Raw genomic sequence first — 23,803 nt, 5'->3', positions numbered from 1 at the left:
AAATTTGTGGCTAGAACACATTTGATGATACAAAAACTAAGACTCCCTCTTAGCGATGAATGTGTTCTAGTGTTGCACTTCTTGCCACAACACTCTATCTCTGTATCATCTCATGTCACACTGTTGATGTCTAGTTGCTGCTGCTCATAAACTACTGCGCAACTCTGATATACGCTGCATTTGTGCTGCTGTTGACTCTGATGTACTGCTGCCAGCACTACATCTGCACTGCATTTCCCTCTCATCTGTTGTTGTTGCAACTGCAACATCTGCAACTGAAAAGCATCCAAAATACTGAATCTGTGTTCAGTATGATGCATCTGTCTCCCGAGTCTCTGACTGCTACTAGCATCTGCACTGTCACTGAAGAATCTGCGTTGTTGCTGACTCTGCATTGTGCCAACTACATTATTGTCAACTCTGCACTGCGCTCCCCAACATCTGACTGCTACTAGTCTCTGCAACTGTCACTCGGTCTCTGATTGCATCAACTACCACTGATCCATCCTGCTACTGAATATTGTGGGCCCCTATAGCCAGGTAATGATCCATGAGGTGGACTCCTCAAGGATCCTACCCAACTGTAGTGCTTTGGGGCTACAACACCAAGTCACCCCACCTCACTCCCGGAGGTATATCGGCGAACATAGTGAAGTATCTCTCCAACCTAGAGGAAAGCCTATCAATCTCTAATGAAGTTGCTTGTTGGTCCTGCTTCTCCTCATTGTCTTTCTTCCTGAGAGAACACTAGGTACTGTAGTGGCCGAGCTCAAACCACCTAAAGCACTTGACCTTTGACAGTTCCTTCTTCTTTCTCTGCTCCCCCTGTCCCTGACTAGGACCCTTTGATGCGAGGGTCACATTCTACTCCTTCACCGTCTTTGATCCACTGCTACTGCCATTGATGGAGTTTTTTAACAAAGCTTGTCTCAACTCCTCCGACTGCAAATCAGCCCACATTCTATCCCTGTTTGGTAGCCTATCTCTGCCCAATATGCTTTGGACGAAGACCTGCCAATCTTCTGAGACACTGTTGAGTTCCAATCACACTAGCTTCGTGGGTTGAGGCGCTGCCCCAACAACTAACAGCTGGTCTCAGACCTCCCGAATCCTATTAAGGAAGGGATCTATGCCTTCCCCCTTCTACATCCAAATGCATCTCAACTTCTCCTCAAGGTACATCTTCCTCTACTCGGAAGTACCCAGATATAACGTGGAGAGAGCATCCCACGTCTGCTTGGCAGTATCTTTGCCAACTATATGTGAGACAACATGATCCCTGACCCCATCTAGGATCAATTGCTTCACCCGCGTCATCTCTTTCTTGTATTCTTTCTGTTGATCTGCATCTTGAGGAACCGCCACTATTGCATCAATATAGGCTTTCATGCCATATTCATCTAGAAGGAAGGACATCCTTGCCTTCCATATGACATAGTTGGAAGCTCCATTCAACCTGTCCTGATCACGAAGCCTAGCAATGGCCACCTCAACAAATTGTTGAAAAATTCCTCTTTCCTTCTGCTCAACTGTTGCTCTGTTAGTCACACTCCCTTCTGGAGTGAGAAGATCTGTTTACAACCACTCTCGATCTACAAGGAAAATCGAACTTCTTGAGACTATAAGTTCCTTGAGGAAAATTTTCCCTCTGTGTGTGCTCTTCTCTCTTCCACCCTGACGCTGGTTCTGCTCTAGCAAACTACTGCAAAAACCATTGTGTCCAGCTAGAGATCTGACCAACGAAAGTACTGAGCTGCTCCCTCTGCCTCTGGAATCACTCGATCTAGAAGGATCGAATTTTTCTGCCCCTCTCGGAAAAATCGATCTTTCCTTAAGCAACTCGACCTCTTGGCAAAATACTGCACCGCCCTTGGGAATTTTGGCCCGCTGCCCTTGCTGAGCAGCGAAATTCCTTTCCTTCGTTTTTTTGAGCTCTCCGACTGATCAACTACACTCTGATACCATGTGAAAATTCCAAACTGGAACCCTATTGCAACAATTGATATTATTTCTCCTAATTGTTAATTAATTAACAATTTATCTGCTACGACAAATATCGAAATAAATACACTGCAACCTTCACAAATAAAATTCTGCGGAAAAATAAAACATTGGAAGCTGAGAAATGCTAACACACACACATAAAAATAACACAATTATTTTTGGACAAAAGTCCCCGGAAAAACCCAACTTGGGAAAATCAGTGCAGCAGTGAGAAATTTTGATTACAACTAGATGCCGAAATCTGGCAATCCTACAGAGAAAAATATTGGCAAAAATTTAGTGAGGAATTTCCTCATCCCACAGGCAATCTCCGGCACAACTTGCCTTCAAAAACTCTTCCCTCTAACCCTCTACATCAGCCTTTGCACTGCTCTACGTAGCCTGCTTGACGTCAAGCCTTTAAGTGGTCTTTGATGAAATCGTTCTGCCCTCTGCTGGCTGGAAAGATGCTTCTCCAACACTCTGGGACTCCTTCCCAGCCTGTGGAACTAAAGACGTCTTTCCCTCTCAGCGAATTGAACTTACCTCTAGAAGCTGTTGCGCTACCCCTGCATCAAGTTCTCCGCAAATGCACTCACTAGATCTGGAATACTTCCTCCAATTTCACTGTCTCTGCCCCTTACTACTTCGACCTCTAGCTCTCTCCTGCAACTGACAACTGCTACTCTGGAAATCGATCTGCCAAGAAATCAAATAGCTCAAGTGCATTCTCCATCACCACATCAACCTCCTCTTACAATCCTCTATTGGAGCACCAACGACCGAGATTAAAACATAATCGATGCCTAGGATCATCTCTGGATTGATCCGTGTGAGTTTCTAGATCATTCTCGCCTTATCTCAATTAATACTGATTAATTAACCATATTCCCTAAGTTTAAACTTAGGAAATGTTTTAAAAATGGTTAATAATCTAATTGAGACACTCTAGGCGGAATTTCCATAAACAATTTCTAGGTTTCAGAGATCTCATGTATTCTAGCATCTGTTGATTTCTGGTAGCATCGGATGTGCTCTAAACCTCAAAATTTGCAGGGAGGCTTGGACACACGTATTCCACAATACCATGAATCGTTTTGGGAAATTCTACCCGAAGACAGTTTTATTAAAATAATTAATTATTTTTAATGGGTGCCTCATCTAAACTTAGGAAATTAAAATAATTAAAGGGTATTAGCCTAACTGTGGGTGAAATTTCTAGAAGAAGATGAGGATCAAGCTAAAATGATCTAAGCCATTGATTAGGATCTAATCTGGGTCATTGGTTCTCAACAGAAGGATTATAAGAAGAGGCTTGATGGGCATTTGGAAGACACATCGAGTGGGAGATCAGAAGATCGAATTTCTAAAGCAGAGCAGCTGCCAAAGAGAAATTTAAAGTGATCTTTTGCAGTGAGGGGCAGGGATAGTTCCAGTTGGAGATTTCTCCTGATCCGAGAATACTCAACAGAGAAGGCAGAGAGAAATCCAGTAGAGGCAACAGAGACTGAGAGGCTAACGCAGGGCCACGCAAAGGCAACGCAAAAGCCCAGAGGGAATCCGTAAATTTGTTGGAGAATCGACTTCCAAAGCCAAAAGTCGGGGTGTGAGACCGGGAGGGCAAAAGTCAAATTCTCAGAAGCAAATCGATCAGTCAGGAGGAGTGACACAGGGCATATGCAGTGATTGCGTAGAGACTGTGCAGAGGCAGCCAGGGGTTGGCCATTCAGTGGCTGGATCAGCCAGGGTCTCCAATGATAGTGTGAGGTAATCTCACTCATCTCTCTGTCAGTGATATTCTCTATACTGGATAGCCAGGAAGGCATCCAGAGATTGTATTTAGAATTACTACTACATAATAATAAAACCCTCAGCTGCTGCAATGGTTTTCCCACACTGAGTTTTTTCGGGGACATTTGTCCAAAAATAACTGTGTAGATGTGTGTAATGTTTATTTCTCTCCTGTGTTGTATTTAGTTTCCGCAGTTTTATTTGGTGTAGGCTGCAATGTATGTATTTCAGTGTTTGCCATAGAGGTCTGCAAATAACTTGTTCATATAATTTAACAAGTAGGAGAAATATAATCAGTTTGCTGCAGTAGGAATCGGGAAACTGATTTTTCACAACCTCTCCACCAAATTTCGTGGCTAGAACACATTCGATGCAACAAAACCTAGCACTTTTGTCATGTGTGATCTCAATTACCCAAGAGGAGGAGGTCGAATGGCATATATATAGTGATTTTGGCTGGCCAAATGGGTGTCTCTCTACCTGGGGTCAAATTGACCTTCTCTAGAGCCAAAAATTCAAAATTTCTCTTTTGAAACCGACATGAAGAACATTTCTTATATTAATTATATTTCAAGGTCTTAAGTTAAAATGACATGAAGAACACGTCTTACATAATTCAAGGGCTAAAATATTAATTATGAAGACCGACCATAGCTACAAAATTCAACAAATATGACATGTGGAAAACTTTGCAAAGCTTTCAACTCAAGCTAAAATAAAAATCCCAGCCTTTTAATGGTTTCCAAACGTGGAACGTACACAAATTAGGGGTCCATCTAAGCAATTTGTAGCAGCAAGTCCATCCTGGTAGTTTTAGAAAAATGTAAATGATCTACAGAATTGTTCCTAGGTAAATAAAATTGAAATGGGTAAATTCAAGTGCTACAAAAGCCTTTATAGATCTTATAGAGTACATCATGCAGTTTATTACTGCATAGGAAATCTTACCAAGTGCAATCTGGTGGCTTATAAACCTAAATGTACCAAATGCAAGCTTGCATATGGCATCACCTAAATGTTATCTTTCCGAATTGAATTTGCCTAAAATACAATGAGCTTATTTAATCTCTTCCTGTCAAAATTTTAAAAAAATATTAACAACTGTCATCAATACTTAACAGAAAATGAGTTTATAGTAGAATTATAGAAACAGTAGACTTTCCACAATTTGAGTATACACAATTTCTTTGTCACTGTCTTATTATCTGCATACATAGTTACTGTAAATATTACTATGCAGCCCCTATAAAAAGCCTAACTTTGTTTAGCTTACATGCCATTGATAAGTATGGCATCCCCTTAACGTACCAGTTTGTCCATAAAATTTCCAGGCAAAGAAATAGATATCGAATAGTGTCTTTCCTACTCACTTATTACCCCCATATTTGGGGGTTTCTATTTTCGTTTTCTAGTGTACATCTCTTTAGTGCCCTACAAAACCATGATTATGTCATCACTGGAGTCAGAAGCAAGAACCTGATTCCTACCTCCCAAACTCATAACTGACTTAGCTCAACTCTACCTAAACATATGCAGTCGACTCTTGTAGGAATTTGTCTATTTCTGCTACCAATCTCATCAAATTAGTTTTAATTTCTTTTTTTCCATCCTGAAATGTATTTGTCTGAAAGCCAGTGATAGGATCAGTCTCCAGAGACATAATAAGATCAACCATCATCTTATTGCAGTTCTGCCCACTGTATCTCCACTTCTCTGCATGATTCTCATTGAATTGGTCCGGAGGATTCTCTACATAAATAGATCTTCGAAATTCCTGCAAATTTACAGAGTGAATGTAAAACCTTAACTGAAAAAATTCACAGTTGTGTACCAGAAAATGATTTTGGCTTCACTGACCTGAAATAGATGATGAAGTTTACTGATGTGGTCAGGTTCCATATAGCCACTACATAAAAGTGTTCTGAATAAAAGCACAATTTCTGGACCAGGTTTTTGGGAAGAGAAATTCTCAATGATACTTGTGATGCACATGGGACTAAAAGCTACTCTGGTCCAGGCAGGAGGGGAGGATAATCTTAACAAAGCAATTGCTACATATGCTGCTGGCTTTTGTTTTGCACTGGGTGTCAAAGAAAATGAAATTGAACTTGGAGTCGCCAAAGACAATGTCAACTCCTCCAGAATTAATCTATACCAGTTGTTACCTGCAATTGCTTTCTGTTGTTCAACATTGAAAAATTCACACCCTAGAAGCCAATATAGACAAGAAGCCGCATTCTTGGCTAGAAAGATATTATCTTGTAATACAAAACCTTGGAGAACCATTAAGACTGATTGCAGGTAATGAGGTGAGCATTTCAATTCCCTTTTTGAATTGTTATCAACTGCTCTCTTTTTTGCAATACATGAGAACACCTCTGCTAGAGAATATGAAGCCACAAGCTTTACCATAGGTGAGCCAAAATATAGTAGCTGGCATAATTGGCGGCATTGGATTTTTATTGTAATCGAACCATAGTTATTGGTGCAGATGTCTGAAGGCAAAGATTGATCATGTTGTAAATCATCGACGAAAAAGAATTCTTGAAAGTATATATCCTCCTGCAAAACAACAGGGACACTGTGAAAAAAGAATTAGGCTTGTACTGCTGACACCTCAATATCAAGATTCAAAAGTCCTCTCTCTCAGGACCAAAAAGAATCTAAATATGACTTAACCTACCGCCTTAGCCAAATGAGATGATAAACCAGTGCAGATATTAAAATTTGCCCACTGCTCGTTTTTTCACTAAGCTGAGCTAGCGCGGCGCCTTTTGCACAAGCATTTTCTACTATATTCTCCACTGCCAATCCCAGATGACTATTTAAAACTATAGCTCTCAACAATTCCAAAAGAAACCCTTCTTTGGGTTTGGACTTCTGCAACATGAGGGAAAGAAGACTGAACAGGAGTACACTTTCATGGCATATAGAGTTTCGATCTTTCAGCCTGCCAACAAGTATATGCATCACCTAAAATACAGGAAAATGATTCAGGTTTTGTTTCTCAGGAAACCACTGTCCACTGAATATCTTTCACATGTCCAAGGCTAGCATGTTTGTAAGATGTTTATAGGAACTGAATATGTTAAGAACCATTACTGTATAGTACTGAAATAAATGACCAGATTTACCTGGTAAGAAATCCCAAGCCAGAACTCTTCTTCTGTCAGAACTTCGATGTTGGCAAAATAGAGTATGATGAAAACCAGCAAAGTAACAAAAGCCAACATTTCCGGGGAAGTGGTAGCAAAGTAAAATTGGTGGAGAGCAGCTATTATACCATTTTCAAGGAAGCGATTTGAAGCACCTGGACAAATTTTAATCATTCTCATTAAGAGGTGCAACAGTGCCCTCAGATCATCTTCCACGTGTCTATATACCATCTGGCTGAGCATTGATACAAACAAAGCTGTACCGCAATCTTCTTGCTCTATCAATTCCGTAAGTACACTGATATTGACATGCAGACAGTTATTGTTTCTGTTGTGTGAATCATCTTCTCTTTCAAATCCTAGTTCATTATCTTTTTTGACATTACAGACACATCTACACAAATTGAGAATCTGTACCATAAGAAATTCTTTGATCTCATTTTGATGGAACAACCATCTCAAGACTGCCTTAGGCATCCTGGCAGACAAGAAATCACAACTACACTCTGCTATAATTCCTAGAAGCAGCTTCTCTGCTTCAGAACTGTATGATAATGTAAAATCCATGCTTGTCTCCCGAATAAATGCATAGAGATCTAAAAGCTGTATTAACGTTGTAGAATTAGCTGATCCGCATAGAAAATTGGAGCCATTCACAAGGATATACTGTTCTAGAGAAGCCAAAACGTGGTTGTCATCTGCAAATCTGCAAACAGAATAAGCAATGTACATTTAATTTCAGATTCAGCTTAGTTAAAAGAATGCTGCTTCTTTATAATTTGAACTGAAACTAGCTTAACACTGGATCACTATTTGCAGTTTCCTTTTATTCGGAAGTAGTTTTAAAACAATTTTTGCAGGAAATTCTGAAGAAGATAATACCTGTCTCCATATAGATAACTTGCATACAAAATTGAGATAATAGCAGATTGACTGCAAAGAAGTTCTGAGTTACAGGAGCTTTTTTGCCCAAGCAAAAAGAGTAAATCAGCAGGATCAGAAGGTAAATTACTGGAGGCCTCCCGAACAGCCTCTCCCGACCCGTTTCCAACAAGCTGGTCAATAAGCAAACTGAAGATGAGGAAAATGTCATTCCTCACATCATTTGATGGATAACGGGCTAGAGACTCAAATGAGCAACTGAACCATGATGAAACCGCTAATTTTTCTGCAAGATTTGTGGCTTGAACCACTGATTTCTCCTGAAGAATGCAACAAAATGTCTTCAAAAATGCATGTGCTGTTTCTTCATTTTCACTCATCCTGGTAACTGAAGGAAGCAGGTGAATTTCACATATTTCTACAAGGCTTTCCTTGGCTATTTCTATATCCGGGTCTTCTCTATCACTTAGTGTAAATATAAACGCCTCTCTGAAGAAATCAAGGGAATGTAATATGTTCTCTTCATGTTTACTATCTGAAGCAGATGACATCACATTCTTTAACAATTCATGGATCGAACTTGCAGCAAAGCCTTTGATTGCACGACATGAAGGTGTCTTCAGTAAGAATCCAAAGACTGAACACGCTGCACTAAATGCATCTGATGACAGACCAACAGCACCAATAGCATGTTGATTTAGCATTTTAGTTAATATTAATAGAAGGTCCTCTGCTTGAGCTGTAGAAATAATGCCTGGACAGTTGGATAGACATGTTGAAATCAGCAGTAATGTGTCTACTTGAATAGGATGAAGGGTTATTTCTGCTGCATAGCCAAGAACTTTGATTACTGTTGGAAATCCTACTGAAAATCGCTGTGTGAATGCTGGTTCCGCCACTGATAATAAGCTCAGCACACGAATGCACCATATGACCAAAGGCTCCATGTTGTCTGTGAAAATTATTGAAACATTATCTGAACTTAAGTTATCAATCAAAATACATTTGGACATAGCCATGAAATGTACCAAATGCTACCATTTATTCTTGTTTGAAGGTTTACCTGATAATCTTATTATCTCAAAGATATAGTCCATAGTTCCCTCTTCTATGAGAATACATAGTTCTTTCGTGATGTCTGTCATTCCAATTTGACAAGCATAATATATTAGTTCTAGAGTACTAATCTGAACTTGGACATCTGAGGAGAGCAATGGCCCTTTGACAGCTTCAGCAAAAGTTCTGACAAAAGAGCCCTCTATGCCTTCCTGCGACCATGTCATTCCTGCAACATGTTCTGCTTCCATAGAATTCCCTTCTTCATCGAGATTTTCCAAGGAGATGTTGAAGACTTCCTGCTTGGCCAGCATTGTCAAAAACGCTGGACAGAGAATGAAGATCAGTTTCAAGAAATTTAAACAAACAGTCAAATTGCCTACAAAGAGGATTCCAAAATAGTGCTCAGACCTAAACAATTTGTTCTGAGCTCGTCTCTTTCAGTCTTCACAAGAGCTTCTACAGACAGATGTATTAATCGTTGACAAAAAGGCAGCAATTCCTCCAGTCCATCTTCAAGATTCAGGAACTTATATAGCACAAACAGTATCTCACCACGTACTTCATCACTGATTTATTCAAACCAATGGAATATACCCTTTTATGTAAATCAGATAAGCATTCAAAAGCAACACAATTATCAAGTGAATATTCTTTATACAAACTGTTCTTGCATTACATAAACTCAGTGAAAAATAAAGCTGTGGAGATACACTTCCAAAGTAAATGCCAGCATTTGCGGTGCATCAAACGTCCTTACACTATAAGTTTAGACTTTAAAATTTTGTAAACTCAACCAAAAAATACAGTAAAAAACACCCTACAACTTTTAAATCATGGATCATGCAAAAATATAAAATAACAGAAGTTGAAGGGAAGGAAGAAATATAGTGGCCTCACTGAAAACAGATATTATGAAGATAGTTATTAATAAAAGGAAAATAACTTTAAAAGAGCCATTACAATATATAATTATTCACGACAATAATATGAAATTATATGTGTAAAAATGCAATATTTTCAATGTATTTTCTAATGGTTGTGAAATAAGTATACTAAACAAATATCAAGAAATGTCATAAGATCTTTCTAGAAGATGATCATAGACACTGTTACATGCCCAAAATTCCTTGTTTAAGAAATAAATGTTCAAGCCTCAATATGATTTAAACTTAAAACTATGAAATGATAACATTATACCAGAAACTTGATTTCAAATCAAGACATAATTAGATCAAACAAAGCAGTGTGGAAAAAGTCGAAGTCGGGATTAATTCGGCAAGGGTCCAAAAGTTGAAAAACTCGGCAAAGTCGGGAGTTTTTCAAAAAAGTCGGCAAAATTAAAAAAACACAATATTATTCATTTTTTTTATTTTTTTTTGACATCTAGAGTGTCCACAACATCAAATAAATGCATTTCCACATAAACATGTAAAGAAAGCTAATATATAATATGTATATGAAGTCTAGTGCTACATCACATATCAAAATAGTGAATCCACTCCTGAATTTTGAGTCCTGTCTGAATCTCAACTCTCAAGAGTCAAAATATCAACAAAAAATATAATAAATGTACATCATGAGTCATCTAAAAGTCATCAAGTAATCACTAATCAGTCACTAAGATCCTCTTCCCCTTTTACGGGAATAGGGAATGGCTTTGCCTTTTCCTCTAGAGGAAGAAGACCCTGCCCCTGGGGATACAAAAGGAAATGGACTCAATCGTCCTCTAGAAGCTGATGGAAGAGGTGGCCTCTGTGCTACGCTGCCGCTGCTGCTGCTGCCCACCCTAGATGGTGTCACCTCCTCCTCAGCATCCTCATCCAGCTCTGCTATTGCCTCCTGACCCTGATGTTGCTCCGCCTCCTCCTCCTCTATCTCTGGCTCTCCCTCCTCTGCAACTGCTACATCCTCTAGATCCACACCTAACCAATCCGGGATCGTGTCCAAGATTGGCCTCTTAGTCTCGACTCTCCATGCAACGGTGGTATCAATATTGTCCAATGAGATGGCTTCCACATCAGTAGGTTTCTGAAGCTGTCTCACCCACAATCGAAGATTGTAGTAGACGTATACCATGTCATTGAGGCGTCGGGATTCCAATCTGTATTAGGGTCATAGATTGTAAATTAGTACTTATAAAATTTAAATATTAAAATTAATCAAACGAATTCAAAAAATTTAATTTGAAATCTTTTTAGTTTTTACCTGTTGCACTTTTTGGAGTGTATTTTGTCAAATACACTCTAGTTGCGCTCACACCCAGAGGAACTGCATGTTTGGCTGAGCACTCGAATGGCAAGCTTTTGGAGATGGGGTACTCTGGCACCATAGCTTGTCCACCAAGCATCTACAAGTTAAAAGAAAAATGATAAAGTTAGAAACATAAAAAAAAACATTGAAATTCTAAACTTGAAAGTTTGAAACAAACTAAAGCTTACCTGGCATTTTGGTCGTCCTATTCTTAATAGCCATGTTAAAACCAAATGTGCCACCTCCCATCCTATAGACCTCCATTTCTTTAGAAATCTCCTCACGTTCTTGCTCAGATGACACCATCCTCTCGACACAAGTGAAGAATCCATCCATCACCTCGGCATCAAATCTGAAACCACAAGCATAAGAAAATGTAGGGTTGAGGTAGACACCTGCAGCATGAATGGGACGATGGAGGGTATTGTTCCATCGCTGATCAATCACTCTCCATATGACCTGTTGTTTCTCTAACCCCTCGTCTCCCTTATCTGCATAATAAGCACGGATGGCTTCTTTGGTCCTATCCATGGCCTCATACAAGTAGCCCATTGCGGGCTTCTCTCCATCAACCAACCGAAGAACCTTTACCAAAGGTTCTGAAATGGCACACACCTCCTCTACTCCTGCCCAAAAGCTCTGATCATATGAAACTAGTCTGCATATGCCCTCTCCCTCTGGTTTGCGGCTAATAGATAAAGAACGCCAATCCGCTGAGAGAAACATGCTCTTCACCTCCCACATAGAATTCAACAGAGACTGAAGAGATATGAAAGTAGTGGCAAATCGTGTAATGGCAGGCCACACCAACTCTTTGTTGTTGGTGAATTTTCTCATCAAGCTAAGCACAGATGAATGATTATAAATAAATTTTGTTATGCTCTTGGCTGATTCAACAATATCCCTCACAGTAGGATTTTTACCTATATCCTCCAACATCAAGTCAATGCAATGAGCAACACAAGGTGTCCAAAACAAGTTAGGATACCTCTCCATAAGCATCTTGCCAGCGGCAACATAATTTGCAGCGTTGTCCGTTATGACTTGGACAACATTGCTTGGGCCTACTTCCTGAATGAAGAGGTCCAACAACTCACATAATAAACGTGCATCTTTAATGTGGTCAGATGCATCAACAGATTTCATAAACATTGTCCCCTTGGGACAACTAACCAAGAAGTTAAGAAGGGTCCTACCCTTCTGGTCAGTCCAACCATCTGACATGACTGTGCATCTAGTGTGCTCCCATGATGCCCTAAACTCTGCCAATCTAGCAGTGCACTCAGTCTTTTCATCTTGAAGAAGAGGCCCTCTCAATTCTGCAAAGGTGGGGGCTTTGTACCCCGGGCCAACGACAGCAACAACATCAAACATAGGTTGGTAGAATGGGTTTGTCTTAGCAATGTTGAAAGGAACATCACTCCATAGAAGACACCTACTGACCAACTTGTCAGCTTCTGCCTTTTCCTTTTTTTTCATTGATGATCTGATCCCAGGTTGTGAACCAGTTGTTGTTCTAGGAACAAAAAAAGATGAGATAGAAGGATGAGTACCCATGGGTGAGGAAGGTGATGCTGTTGTAGAAGCACTGCGACTCTCAATTCCCCCCACTCTTGAGCCCCCTACAAGTTGTTTTGTTATTGCTGCCCTGGTCTCTTTTCCCTCCTCTTTATCCATCAATGATTGAGTGGCCCGTCGGATGATTTCTGGAGTTGTGTTTTTGCAAAGTTCAACATTTTGCCCCGGAATTTGCCCCAAATGGAATTTTAATCTGTTGATGCCTCCTGACATATGCTTGCCACACAACTTGCAAGTCAAATACATTCTATTGACCCCCCCAGTTTCGGGTGTAGCATCAGGCTCACCAAACTCCCACATAGAATCCAAAATCCTCGGCATTTTGTTTTAAACTTTGAGCTGGAATTTAAAGTTTAAACCTGGGCACAATAAAAATTGAAACAAATTCAAATCAGCAAAATATAATTAGTAATTTCAATTTGTATTGCACTCAGAATTTTCAATTTAGAAACAAATTAATAAATTTAAAATTTAAATTACAAATTTACAGTGATTTTAAATTTTAAATTTTAATTTTAATTTTTTTAATTTTAATGTTAACACTGGCTGAATGACCTTAAGTGATAACATGACTCCTAAATATTAGTACCTTGATATGGTAAGTGACGTTGTTTGACATGGCAATAACCTTGACCTTGTTTGATTTGGCAATAATTTTGTTCTGTTACCTGTATGGCAATGATATATAATATATATATTATAAACTATTAAACAGTGACATAAGACAGAAATTCCTATGCTCATGTGAACGATATGTAATGACAAAATGCTCTCACGAGTTACGAGTCACAACTGTGGTATATATCAGTGAAACTTAAGTTACTTAACAGTGAAGTTTGAACACTGGTGACTGAACAGTTATATAATATACACTGTACAGTGTACACATTGCACGCAACACAATACAATTACATATACGCTGTTAATGGGCCATGGCTTTCCGCTGCCCGCAGGGCCGCAATGCTCATTGCGCATAGCCATATATATTATATGTAATAATTTAATAAATATGAAATATATATTATATATTAATCATAATATACGTCAATTTTAAGTTTTAAGTTTTAACATATAACAGCGTATGGTGAATGGTCTACCGTCTGAGGCTCTGAGCAGTGAACGCTGCATACCTTAACCTTGAGGGCCGAGGCTTGCGGGCTCCTGTTGGCAACGTTGCAACTGGAAAATGCACACCGAAAACCTATAGGTTGAAACCCTCGGGCCTCGATTCTCCACAGCGCGGATCCGGAACAAGCAAAAAGACAGTGAAAAATTAAATGAATGATTTCCGGCTTTTTATGCCCGCGGCGAAAATTTTTATAACGCAGACGATTTTTTCAATCGACTCCCGAAAAAATCGGGATTAATTCGATTTTATCGCGATTTTTTCGTTTTTCAAAAAATCGTCAAAAAGTCGGCCGATATAATCGTTTCGGCCAAAAAATCGCATTTTTAGGAATTAATCCCGATTTTTTCGGGACTTTTTCCACACTGAAACAAAGGGTTATAGAGCATACAACTCACTAATAGACATAAATATATACTTTTATCGATGAATGAATGATGTTTGTACATAGAAGGGCCCCTGGCTTATATATTGCCTCGGGTGCCTCTTGGCAAAAGGGCATCTTCTGATCATGCCCTTTTGCCTAATTAACCTATAATTATAAACTTATTAAATTTTTACATAACATTGCCTTCCTCTCGAAAAGATGGGTGTTGTTGACGAAACATTTACATCTCCCAAGAGGCTTCTTCTTCTAGTAGGTTCTTCCACTTGATAAGGTACTCCTTAATTATCGAGATCGTAATTTCCTTTCCCTCGTGGTAACAATTCCTTCTGGTTCTAAAACGAACTTGCTTTCATCATCTAACATCGGAAGCGTTGTCTGTGCTGATTGGTGTTTGCCCAATGCCTTTTTAAGACAAGATACATGGAAAATGTTGTGAACTCGACTATTATCTGGAAGACTTAAGCTGTATGCTACTTGGCTGATCTTTTTGTTAATATGGTATGGTCCAAAAAACTTTGGCGCCAATTTGTTTTTTCCTTTCTGCTTTAGGGATAATTGTTTGTAAGGCTGAAGTTTAACAAATACGCATTCTCCAAATTCAAATTCTCTCTTTGTCCTATGTTGGTTGGATCACTACTTCATGTGATTTCTTGCAATATTTAGATTTTCTTGTAACGCTGGAAAGACTTTTTGGGTTTTTTCTAATTGATCCTTAACTGTTGGAACTTTTGTCTCGATGATGGCTAAGTCCTTCCATTTAGGAGGTTCATATCTGTACAAAGCTTGAAATGGGGTCATTTTTGCAGAAGTGTGATAAGTTGAATTGTACCACCATTCAGCGAGGTGTAACCATTGAGCCCACTTACGTTGTTTGTCTGCTGCATAACAACGAAGGTAAGCTTCTAAGAATTTATTGACAGTTTCTGTTTGATCGTCTGTTTGAGGCTAGGTTGCACGAAACGGGGAAACGGGTATGAGTTTCCGAAACGGGAATCGATACGAAACGCGACCTCCTCAAATTTTGGAAACGGGGAAACGCGAATATATATATATATATTGAAAATATTTAAATATATATATATATATATATATATATATATATATATATATATATATATATATATTTAAATATTTTCAATATATATATATATGTGCAATCATAAAGCATAAATGATACATTATAATTTATTACACTTAAACATTAAGATTTAATTTACATCACATTTACTTATGAATGATCACATAATGAAACTAAAAATATCAGAATATCCAAAAGCAACCTTTATTATATATCCAAATCTCAAAATCAGCGTTTATTTATATTAATATATGAGGTTGCAAGTACAATAAAGACTATAAGGCTGCAAAAGAGAGATCCAAATCAAGATGTTATGCATCCACATCCCATTCTTTAGAAGGACCACTGTTGAATTGGGAGTCTCCTCCTACATAGTCGAACGACCTTAGTGCTCTTGATTAAATACAAGTTTCATACCCTAGTAGGCTAGTACCATACATGATCTTGATTATTGGGAGTTTCCCCTGCATAGAGGGCTTGGTTCTCTTGATTAAATACAAGTTCCATACCCTAGTACATGATAAAATCCAATGGAAACATTGCAATCCCCCCAATCTTGAAATCCTGAAAAATAGATAAGTCTGCTGGATTTTGAGTGAGATCTAAAATTCTACTTTCTCCATATGAAATCCAATGAGGGTGAAACCACTCTCAAACATCCTGAGTCATTTCATGGTAATGTTAAAAATTTAAGTAAAAGGATGAAAATGAAAAATAAAGGAGAATATCACTTTTACTTTAAGAATTTAACATTACCATGAACTGCATATGCCTCAAACTTCCTGATGAACTGCATATCAACACTAGGGAAAAAATTCACTTTTATAACTTTAGACACGCATCTAGAAGCAACTAGAAGTCACTAACATACCCTAGAAATAAATTTAAAAACAAATTTAAAAAAACACAAGTTAATGAGGAAACGTGGGTTGTACAGCCGTGAAATGCATTTCTGGCCGTACTGGCCACGTTTCCATTTCGAGAAACGTGGCAGTACGGCCGTACCAAACGCGTTTCCGCGTTTCATACCAGTTTCCGTACGGAAACAAACCTCTGTACCACGTTTCCTGCAACATAGGTTTGACGATGATATGCGGAACTCATATTTAGGTATGTTCTGATATGTTTGAAAAACTTCTTCCGAAAATTCACCTTAAATTTAGCAGCTCTATCACGAACAATGACCTTGGGAAATCCATGTAATTTGTAGATATTCTTGCAAAATATCTCAACGATCTCTTTTGTTGAATCTAGTTTCTTCATTCCAATGAAGTGTGCATACTTGGTGAGTCTGTCTATACTATGGGAATTTTGTCCTTGTCATTAGACACAGGTAATCCTTCGATAAAGTCCATTGATATTTCCTCCCATTCCCGATTTGGAATGTTTAAGGGATGGAGTAATTTGATTGTCCTAATGTTCTCATTTTTATTCTTTTGGCATGTATTGCATTCAACTACATATTTTTGAATATCATTATTCATTTCCTTCCAGAAAAAAGACTAACGTGCGTTATAGTAGGTTTTAAAGAACCCTACATGTTTGCCTGACAATGAGTCATGGGACTCTTTGAGAACTTTAGCTTTAAATTTAAAATTTGGACTTAGGTAAATTCTATCCTTGTACTACAGAATATCGTTTTTCCTCTCAAAACTTGCATTTTGAGGAAGGTTATTGATTATAGCACTTGTTTATGGATCTTTTGCATGCTCACTTCGAATTTCATTAAGCCATTTTGGTAGCAACTGAAATTGCCAATAATGATGATTCTTTGTCTTTTCTGGACAAAGCATCAGCTACTACGTTGTCCTTCCCTTTCTTATGTAATATATCCATGTCAAAGGTGACAATTTTTTTTATCCACTTTTGTTGTTCTGTGGATAGCGTTTTCTGCTAGAGGAGGTGCTGAAGACTATTATGGTATATTCGTATTAAGAACTTACTTCCCAAGAGATAGTCTCCACTTGGCTAATGTGTGCATAATGGAAAGCATTTCCTTGTTATATGTAGAATTGAGACATTCTTTCTTGTTGAGCTTCTTGCTTTCAAATGCAATTGGGTGACCTTCCTACATTAATACTACTCCTATGCCAAAACTTGAAGCATCACATTCAATTACAAACAACTTTGAAAAATCTGGAGTTGCTAATACAAGTGCATTAGACATAATTTCCTTCAAATCTTCAAAACACCTTCGTGCTTCATCATCCCATTGAAATGAGTTCTTCTTTAGAAGGTTCACTAGGGGTGCGGTTACATGGGCATAGTTTTTAATAAACCGTCGATAGTACCGAGTCAAACCTAAGAATCCTCTCAACCTGGACATGTTAACTGGCTTGGGCCGTTCTTTTATAGCCTTGATCTTATTAGGATCTACTTGTTGAAGAATCTAGGGCAATTAGAGTTAATGTGATTCTTCTTAGCTTGATAACTATTTGTGAGTTGTTTTAAATTTTCTTCTTAGCATTATTATTAGATTGTGCCTTCTTAGGTCATCAAATAGCTACCAAAACAAAGAGACAAGAACACACGATGTTCGCTTTTTACCAAGGCCAAAACCTCTCCTTCTCGGAGAGGAAAACCCGAACAAAATTCTTCTTATAGAGATTCCAATTGACGAATACCAAGACCATGATCCTTGACCTACTATGCCACTCCAAGACCAAGACACCAATCCTCTTCTTTGTCACTACTGAGATCATCATCATCATTGTTGTACCATGACTGCTCCTTCAGCTAGATCACTGTTGTACCATGACTACTCCTTCATTGAGATCTTCATCACTGCTGCAACCTTCATCGAGATCTTGACCTTATCTTTATTATGATCATGACTGATATGAATGCAATTATGCCGAGGACATGATTATATCTGGGATGTATGCTGCACTGAGATCCTCATTAGATCACCATCGAGATCATGATTAAATTGGGATTATGACTGAGTTTAGAAGATATGTCGAGACTGGTTGATCACAAAGATCCTCTACATCAAGACTGCAAGACAATGATGTTTATGTCGAGACAAAGTATCACTGAGATCCTTCTTCTGACATGAGACTAGAACTGTGTCTTCTCCTATACTTTCACCGAGACTGTCACTAAGTTCTCCTTGCACTAAGGTCTGTTGTAGCTATGCTGAGACTGTATCACTGTGACCTTGTAACTAGGTCAAGACTTTTGAGATATATGCAAGGATATTCCTGTAATGATCACATAGATCTCAGATATATGTGAGGATATTCCTGTAATGATCATTGAGATCTCAAAGATATGTCGAGATTTTGTCCTCGTCCGAAGTTGCAAACTTGTCCGAGATTTCTAAGCTTTTGTGGTGACCCTAGCTAGGTATATATAGTTGTCACGTCTCCATAACCGGTGTGTCTCTATTTTTGAGCCGACTTGTCATCTATATATGCTTTGAGGCCGACATGACTGTCTTTCATATTGTGTTGCTGGCAGACTTTTTCTTGGAGGATTGTGCTTGTCTTGGAGTGCTACTTGACATTTCTATAGACTCATATATTTTTCTCATGCTCAAAAAGAGCTTCTTAATACATGACATTAACTCTTTGACTTATCCTAAGGCTCTCAATGGAAGCCACTACTAAATAAATAAACTTCTTGCTCATGAAACCCATGCAGAAAGGTATAATATTAAATTCATTTTTCTTGTTTACAAAAATCAATGTCATGAAGACCGAACCCAGTTACACTTTCTTCAACACTACTTTTACTCCTTTCTTGGATATTACGTGTCTGAGGTACTCTACTTCTTCTTTTCTGAGGTGCATTTGGACATGTTTGCATAGAACTGATGTTCTTCTAATATAATGAGAACTTGCTCCACATGTTGTAGATAATAATATCGTCAAAGAACACTAACACAAACTTCCTTAGATATGAACAACATACCTCATTCATGGTGGCTTGGAAGGTTGATGGAGCATTAGTTAATCTGAAGGTCATTACCTTAAATTCATAATGACCTTCATGTGTTCGAAAAACAGTTTTTGCTATGTCTTCCAACCTTATCCTTATTTGGTAGTACCCTGATCTCAAATCTAATTTTGAAAAGTATTTAGCTCCATGTAGTTCATCCAACATTTCATCGATAAAAGGAATTGGAAATTTGTTCTTAATTGTTATCTTGTTTAGCCCTCAGTAATCTACGCATAGTCTAAATGACCAATCTTTTTTCGAACTAATACAACTAGAGCAACATATGGACTTCTACTTTTTGTGATAATACCACATTTTAAAAGATCATGGACTAATCTCTCGATTTCGGTTTTTTGATGATGTGGATATTGATACGGTTTGATGTTGACGAGATTTGATCCTGATTTGACTTCAATTGTGTGCTCGATTTCTCTTTTAGGAGGCATCTTCATTGGAAGGTCTTGGAACACTTTTTCGTGCTTTTGAATTAGTTCTTGAACTTCAAGTGACTCTTTGTTAACTAGATTTGAAGTTAGCATCTCTAATTGATGACACTGCACTAAATAAGCTAGTGCTCCCTTCCGGATCATTTTCATCATCTGGGATGATGATATAATTTGATTCTCAGGGGTTTGGAACCCATATAACTTGTATTTCTGCCCTCCCATTTAAATCTTATAAATTTCTTTTGATGGTTGCCAGAGTAAGTGCCTAGGGTTTGTAGCCATTGGATACCTAGGACCACATCCACTCCTCCTAATGGTACAATGTAGAACAAAGATTCTAGATTATAGCCTTGAATCTATAATTAGAATTTATGACATTTCCCTACTTTTTCAATTTTCTTACCTCCAGCTACCACAACTTTCATGTTGAGCATGGGAAATGCAAAAATGTTGAGCCTTTTCGCCATAGTTGAGTCCAAAAAGTTGTGGGTGCTACCGATATTAATTAGAACCATTATGTTGCTCTTTTTGATATGTCCTTTTAACTTTAATGTCTGGGGCTGCGATATACCTGTCATGGCCGATAATGACACTTGCAAAATATTCTCGTTATCTGGTTCTAGAGAAAATTGTGGAGAATCTTCAATTTCTTCTACGTCTGATTCTTCACTGTCTGAATCATTGGTTGCTTCACATGTATACAGGTTCTTGGTTTCTTTTCCCTTAGCACATCTATGTTTAGGGTCCCATTTTTCACCACAACATTTGCACTTACCTTCTTTCATTCTTTTCATTTCCAAATTAGTTTTGTCTCCTTCACGAAGATGTGGTGGAACATATTTTGTATTATCTGTGTTCGCAGTTTGGGGAAATCTTTGTCTCGAATATACTCTTTCAACTTTTGGCCATTGCATCTTTTTGTGCTTCTTTTCAACAACTTTTGCTTTCTGTCTTGCTTCTTCTATAGAAGTGATGTCATGAAGCTCAAGCTCAAGCTTAGCCTAGAGATGGGGTTTAAGTCTCGTGATGTATGATTGAATGAGACGAGTTTCTAATAATCCAGGTACTCGTGTAGCTAAATTTTCCCATTCTCGAGTGTATTCATCCACATCTCTTTTTTGTCGCAGTCTGGTGAGTGTTGAAAATAATTCTTCTTTGACACCTTGGAACCTCTTAAGGAATGCATTTTTGAATTCCTTCCAACTGATAGCAAGTGTTTTCTTCTTCCACCACATATACCAATTATATGCTTCGCCTTCCATTTGCATGGATGCATGCCTGATATTTTCATCATCATTGTCAATACCGTAAATCTCGAAATATTCTTCTACTTTATTGAACCATGTGACATTGCATTTCTCGTTACCGTCAAATTTGGAGAGCTCCAGTTTTGCTCTTCGTTGATATGTAGCCACTGGTGGAGTGAAGAAAGGGTATTGATTCGAGAACTACATATTTGAGTATTGATTCCAAAGCTACATATTTTGAAACTTCGTGTTACTGTTTTGTTGATTGGGCGTGGACGATGCTTTTGGAGGCTCAGGGGTCTCATGTGAGTTTGATGAGTTTGATGTATCCAAAGAATTTGGATGTTAAGTAGCTTCAATATTCTGGGGTATTTGATCAGGTGTAATCTTCAACTTGTCACAAATACAGGGTAACATTGCCATTGCTCGATCATGAGCTATTGATGTTGCATTATGATTTCGATCCACCTTATTTGAAAAGATTGCATGATCCTTTTTAAATTCGTTATGATTCTGCTCGAGTTGATTCTCTATTCTCTTTGTTGAATTCGGGAGTTCCTCTATTTTTTAGGCATGTCCAATGACCTTAGTCTCAAGATCTATCAATATTTTATTAAAATCGGCCATCGACATTGAGGAAGACATTGATCGGGTATGAGGTGGAGTATACTTATCCAGCTTAACCTTTTTTCTTAACATGATCCTAATTTTATTTTTTTAATACAAAATTACTCTTTTTTTTAATTAAATCTCTCTTCTTCTTTCTGTAATAAATTTATCTATTTTAATTTAACAATAATAATAATAAGTTGATTAAATATATGTAAATATATAATCAAATATAATTATAGTATATAGTTCTTAAATATTAATTAGTTATATAATTATAAATTATATAACAATTAATATTGCAAACTACATAACAAATAAATATAACTATATATATACCCACGATGCATTAAATAACCAACGTAGTGCGTTTGAACAAGTTCGATGCCAACAAAATGGACGCGACTGTCGAGGTCAACGAAGGATTGATCAGTGACGAAAGAAAAGATATATCATGACCAGATGTATAAAGGTTAGATGGGATGTATACGACCGCAAGGGCATAGGATTGTCGAGGTGGTGACAGTCGAAAGAGATGGTGGGAAATTATCGGGTGAACGACGAGAGGGATGGATAGATGGAAAATGATGGATGCAAGGAAAGACAGAAACAACAGAAGAAAACGCAGGTGGTGACAAGGTTGTGCAGCGATTTTGTCGAAATATCAAACTTGCTCTAATACCAAATGGAGCATACAACTCAGCAATAGATATAAATTTATATTTTTATTGATGAATGAATGATGTTTTTACATAGAAGGGCCCTTGGCTTATATATTGCCTCGAGTGCCTCTTGGCAAAAGGGCATGATCCTTTTATTGTGTCCTTTTGCCTAATTAACCTATAATTACAAACTTATTAAATTTTTACATAACAGGTTATGTACCTGTTGTTGCAAAATCTAGCAGGCCTAGTGCAAAGCTTCACTAGGTGGGGCTAGACCTTATGGCAATAAGAGAAAGGGTTGCCACTATCACCTCAACAACCTTTCCCCTGCTCTTTAGTGGCATTTGACCACAAGGGAGGCTTCCCTAGATCACCTAAAGGATATTGTAATGTTAAGGCTCGAGGTGATGGACAATAGGTCTATAATATATCATAGAGTACTAGCAAAGATTAGAGAGGCCTACATATTCTATTCCACAGCACAAGTATCTATTCATAGACCAAAGTTAAGGCTGAAATAAGTTAGGGTTTGATTGATATGCAATGATAAGGCACACAATATCATATACCAGCCAAAGAAAAGGCATTCCAATGATAATCAACAATTGGGAACAAAGGCCTTCTTATGGACACTAGCATTAGTGTTAGGAAGTTTGTCTTTGCAGCTAAAAGGTATGTGTTACTACGAAATCTAGCAGGCCTTGGAAAGGGAAACCCCACAAGACAAAGAGCTAGACTAAGTGTCAACAATGGGACAATGGGCCACTGTCACCACAACCAAGGTCCCCTGCTCTTTAACGACTTTCACCAATGGGAGGAGTCTTGGTAGGATATAATCACTAGTGAAAGGTATTCTAAGGGTTTCAGATATGAGGTGATAGACTAATACCTCTCAAGAAAGACTCAAAGATATGATATGATGCTTTGAAAGGTACTTTCCTTTCTATGAGAGACCTAATGATAAGGAGCATGAGATCTAGGGTTTCGTGAATTTATTGTGGTTTGAGGCACTCCCAAGATCAAGGCAATGATGGGAAAAGGCTTCTTATGATATACTTCAACAAGTACTAAATACATACAACCTTCAAAAAAGCCCCCAAGTTGAGGAAGAATAGCTAGGGTTTCCCTCTTAGGGCAACACCTAGGGAAAATGATTTTATGGAGTAAACTTAAGTGGATGCCCTCCAAGCTTGGAGAATAGGTAGCATAGACCCTAGGCTTGATGTTTAGGCTCTCAAGTCCTCATAAAACCTCTCCTTAGGAAATTTGCTCAAAGCCCTAGTTAGACGTCCTACCTTAAGAGGACCAAAATTTTAGAGAGAATTTATAGATAAGAAGCAAGGTTGACCATCAAGGACTTGGATTAATGCCTTGTCCTTTGGGCATATGGAGTCTAGGAGGATTTTGATAAGCTATATCCTTTCTAATGAGGCTAAAAATTGATGCCCTAGGTATCAGTTTCTAGCATTTAACCACTTCTAAATAAAATGGAGTTTAATGGAGAGATTTAAGATTTCCTCCACTAGGAACATTCATTACATGTTGTACAATTAACATATTCAATACTCAACTAGATAAGTTTTCAAAAATTAGGGCACAATTTA

The 23,803-nt window shown here is 38.1% G+C and overlaps 2 protein-coding genes across 2 annotated transcripts in view; both read right to left on the bottom strand.

Annotated features, from left to right (window-relative positions):
* Positions 1-4,969: 4,969 nt before the first annotated feature.
* The window catches only part of PRD1 (putative recombination initiation defect 1), a 190,198-nt gene continuing 171,364 nt past the window's right edge, over positions 4,970-23,803 (bottom strand). The window contains exons 3-9 of the mRNA XM_089396004.1: positions 9,279-9,436; positions 8,875-9,192; positions 7,812-8,763; positions 6,909-7,635; positions 6,458-6,747; positions 5,632-6,355; positions 4,970-5,548 (exon numbers count right to left, since the gene is read on the bottom strand). Of these exons, the coding sequence (XP_089252130.1) occupies positions 5,297-5,548; positions 5,632-6,355; positions 6,458-6,747; positions 6,909-7,635; positions 7,812-8,763; positions 8,875-9,192; positions 9,279-9,436 (3,421 nt within the window). The 3' untranslated portion in view covers positions 4,970-5,296. The remainder of the gene's footprint in view (positions 5,549-5,631; positions 6,356-6,457; positions 6,748-6,908; positions 7,636-7,811; positions 8,764-8,874; positions 9,193-9,278; positions 9,437-23,803) is intronic.
* Positions 10,419-11,429, bottom strand: LOC149266370 (uncharacterized). The gene is made up of 2 exons (XM_089395991.1): positions 11,076-11,429; positions 10,419-10,971 (listed from the first exon to the last, which is right to left on the bottom strand). Exon 2 carries the CDS (start codon positions 10,944-10,946, stop codon positions 10,488-10,490), a length of 459 nt encoding a protein of 152 aa, XP_089252117.1. The 5' UTR covers positions 10,947-10,971; positions 11,076-11,429; the 3' UTR covers positions 10,419-10,487.

This window comes from Pinus tabuliformis, chromosome 6, assembly GCF_031772625.1.
Source record: "Pinus tabuliformis cultivar Carrire ecotype Pingquan chromosome 6, CPIR1, whole genome shotgun sequence".
Lineage (NCBI taxonomy): Eukaryota > Viridiplantae > Streptophyta > Pinopsida > Pinales > Pinaceae > Pinus > Pinus tabuliformis.
Note: the sequence above shows the minus strand (reverse complement) of the source record. Positions and strands in the feature narration are given on the sequence as shown.

Bases quoted from the DNA above. Each gene is read 5' to 3' on its own strand.
- LOC149266370 (XM_089395991.1), bottom strand. From the start codon at position 10,946: ATGGTATACGTCTACTACAATCTTCGATTGTGGGTGAGACAGCTTCAG.